The sequence below is a fragment of the Lucilia cuprina genome, chromosome 5 (assembly GCF_022045245.1).
Source record: "Lucilia cuprina isolate Lc7/37 chromosome 5, ASM2204524v1, whole genome shotgun sequence".
NCBI classification, from domain to species: domain Eukaryota; kingdom Metazoa; phylum Arthropoda; class Insecta; order Diptera; family Calliphoridae; genus Lucilia; species Lucilia cuprina.
Window position 1 is genome coordinate 41,188,960 of NC_060953.1, and position 1,916 is coordinate 41,190,875.

A 1,916-nucleotide genomic window follows, 5' to 3' on the forward strand; every position below is an offset into this window, starting at 1 on the left:
AGTATATAGTCTAGTCTATAGTCTAGTCTATAGTCTAGTCTATAGTCTAGTCTATAGTCTAGCCTATAGTCTAGCCTATAGTCTAGTCTATAGTCTAGTCTATTGTCTAGTCTATAGTCTAGTCTACATTGTAGTCTATAGTCTAGCCTATAGACTGGTTTTTTGGTCTATGGTCCGGACTATGGTCTAGTCTACGGTCTAAACTATAGTCTAGTGTATAGTCTAGTGTATAGTCTAGTCTATAGTCTAGCCAATTGTCTAGTATATAGTCTAGTCTAGTAATAGTCTAGTATATAGTATAGTCTAGGCAATAGTCTAGTTTTTGGTCAAGTCTATAGTCTAGTTTATAGTCTTGTGTAAGTTCTAGTTTATAGTATTGTGTATAGGCTGGTCTAAAGTCAAGCCTAGTTCAAATTTTGCATTGAAGTTGGATTCGTAAGTTTTTAAATATTAAACCATATTAAAACCCCTGATCACATCCCGGCAATTTAAGGGATTTTGTTGATCTATTTTACCATAACCTTTAACTAGACAGAAACCAATTTTATTAAATTGGGTTCATATAAAACCGTCCCCCACTTACTTTGTTTTATTAGCTGTCGATGTGCACGCAAAGACTTGCGATGCACAAATTTATCATAAAAGCTAGGCTTTGACTGCAATGGTTGCTGCTGATGCTGTTGAGAATTTTGTTGCTGCTGTTGTTGTTGCAGCTGCTGTTGTTGAACAATACTCATGGGTAAACCTGACTCGGGACTGGAGTAAACAGAATTTAAACGATTGCGATTAAAAGCAATACCGCCCGATGAGTAAGCGGTAGATTGACTGCGCATCGAACCCATGCGAGAAAGTTGACGAACAAACCACATTTTCTTGCGTCTTTCTACCATGGGGGTGTCAACACTCTCCTACAGATATAAAAAATTAATATAAAATAAACATAGACAAAACAAAAACTTACATAATCAGCATAAACATCATCGGATATAACACGTTTACCACCACCCGGTACAATATTCGCATACATGGCATCTTCTTTTTTAACTTTATAATTTTCCGCTGAACCCTTTGGCTCATCTTTGCGATAATGCTCGGAAGCTACTGTATAGGGTAAATCTTTCGGTACCACACATTCCCAATACTGATCACGCAATAGTTCGGGATGTTCTTCATGCATCTCATCGACAATCATGTAAGCGGCCTAGAATTTAATTAAGAGAAAATTTTAAATTAAAATAATTAAATGAATAATAAAATTTTGTTTTTAATTAATTATTATTTAAAAATTTAGCATGATACTGGTAGGGGGTTACTTTATATTGTAGCCTTGTTTAAAATGCCACAGTAGGTAACATGCAGGCAATAAGCGAATTTGAGAAAAATATAATGCCGCGTAAAACCGGTAACGTTTAGGTCTACCTCATATTTTGTTTATTTTAAAAAAGCTACGGTTTGTATACGCTACATCACTACATGCGTTTTCCAAGGTATACCGACCAAAATGAAATCTTCTAAATAAAGGGAAATGATTTATACTTCAAAGTCATTCCCTGCCAATAAAAGTTTATTCCTCCTGATAAATACGTATACTTATATATCTTTAAAAAATCTGTCGTGAAATTTTCATAATGACCCAAAGCTTTCATATAAACTTCCTTTCAATTTTCTTTCTCAGAAGTTCAGTTTTAGTTGTATTCTAGTTCAGTACAAGTGCAGTTCTAGTTCAGTTCTAGATCAGTTCTAGTTCAGTTCTAGTTTAGTTCTAGTTCAGTTCTAGTTCAGTTCTAGTTCAGTTCTAGTTCAGTACAAGTTCAGTTCTAGTTCAGTTCTAGTGCAGTTCTAGTTCAGTTCTAGTTCAGTTCTAGTTCAGTTCTAGTTCAGTTCTAGATCAGTTCTAGTTCAGTTCTAGTTCAGTT

General features: G+C 34.8%; 2 protein-coding genes across 2 annotated transcripts in view; one reads left to right on the forward strand and one right to left on the reverse strand.

Moving 5' to 3' along the window:
• Window positions 1-1,916, forward strand: part of LOC111676671 — a 41,607-nt gene that overhangs the window by 37,726 nt on the left and 1,965 nt on the right. The gene's annotated exons all lie outside the window — the stretch shown is intronic.
• LOC124420155 lies at window positions 513-1,198 on the reverse strand. The gene is made up of 2 exons (XM_046952252.1): window positions 962-1,198; window positions 513-908 (listed from the first exon to the last, which is right to left on the reverse strand). The coding sequence occupies exons 1-2, from the start codon at window positions 1,190-1,192 to the stop codon at window positions 528-530; spliced, it is 612 nt and encodes a 203-aa protein (XP_046808208.1). The 5' UTR covers window positions 1,193-1,198; the 3' UTR covers window positions 513-527.

Bases quoted from the DNA above. Each gene is read 5' to 3' on its own strand.
- LOC124420155 (XM_046952252.1), bottom strand. From the start codon at position 1,192: ATGATTGTCGATGAGATGCATGAAGAACATCCCGAACTATTGCGTGAT. The intron at 909-961 runs GTAAGTTTTTGT...TTATATCTGTAG, and splicing joins ATGATGTTTATGCTGATTAT to GAGAGTGTTGACACCCCCAT.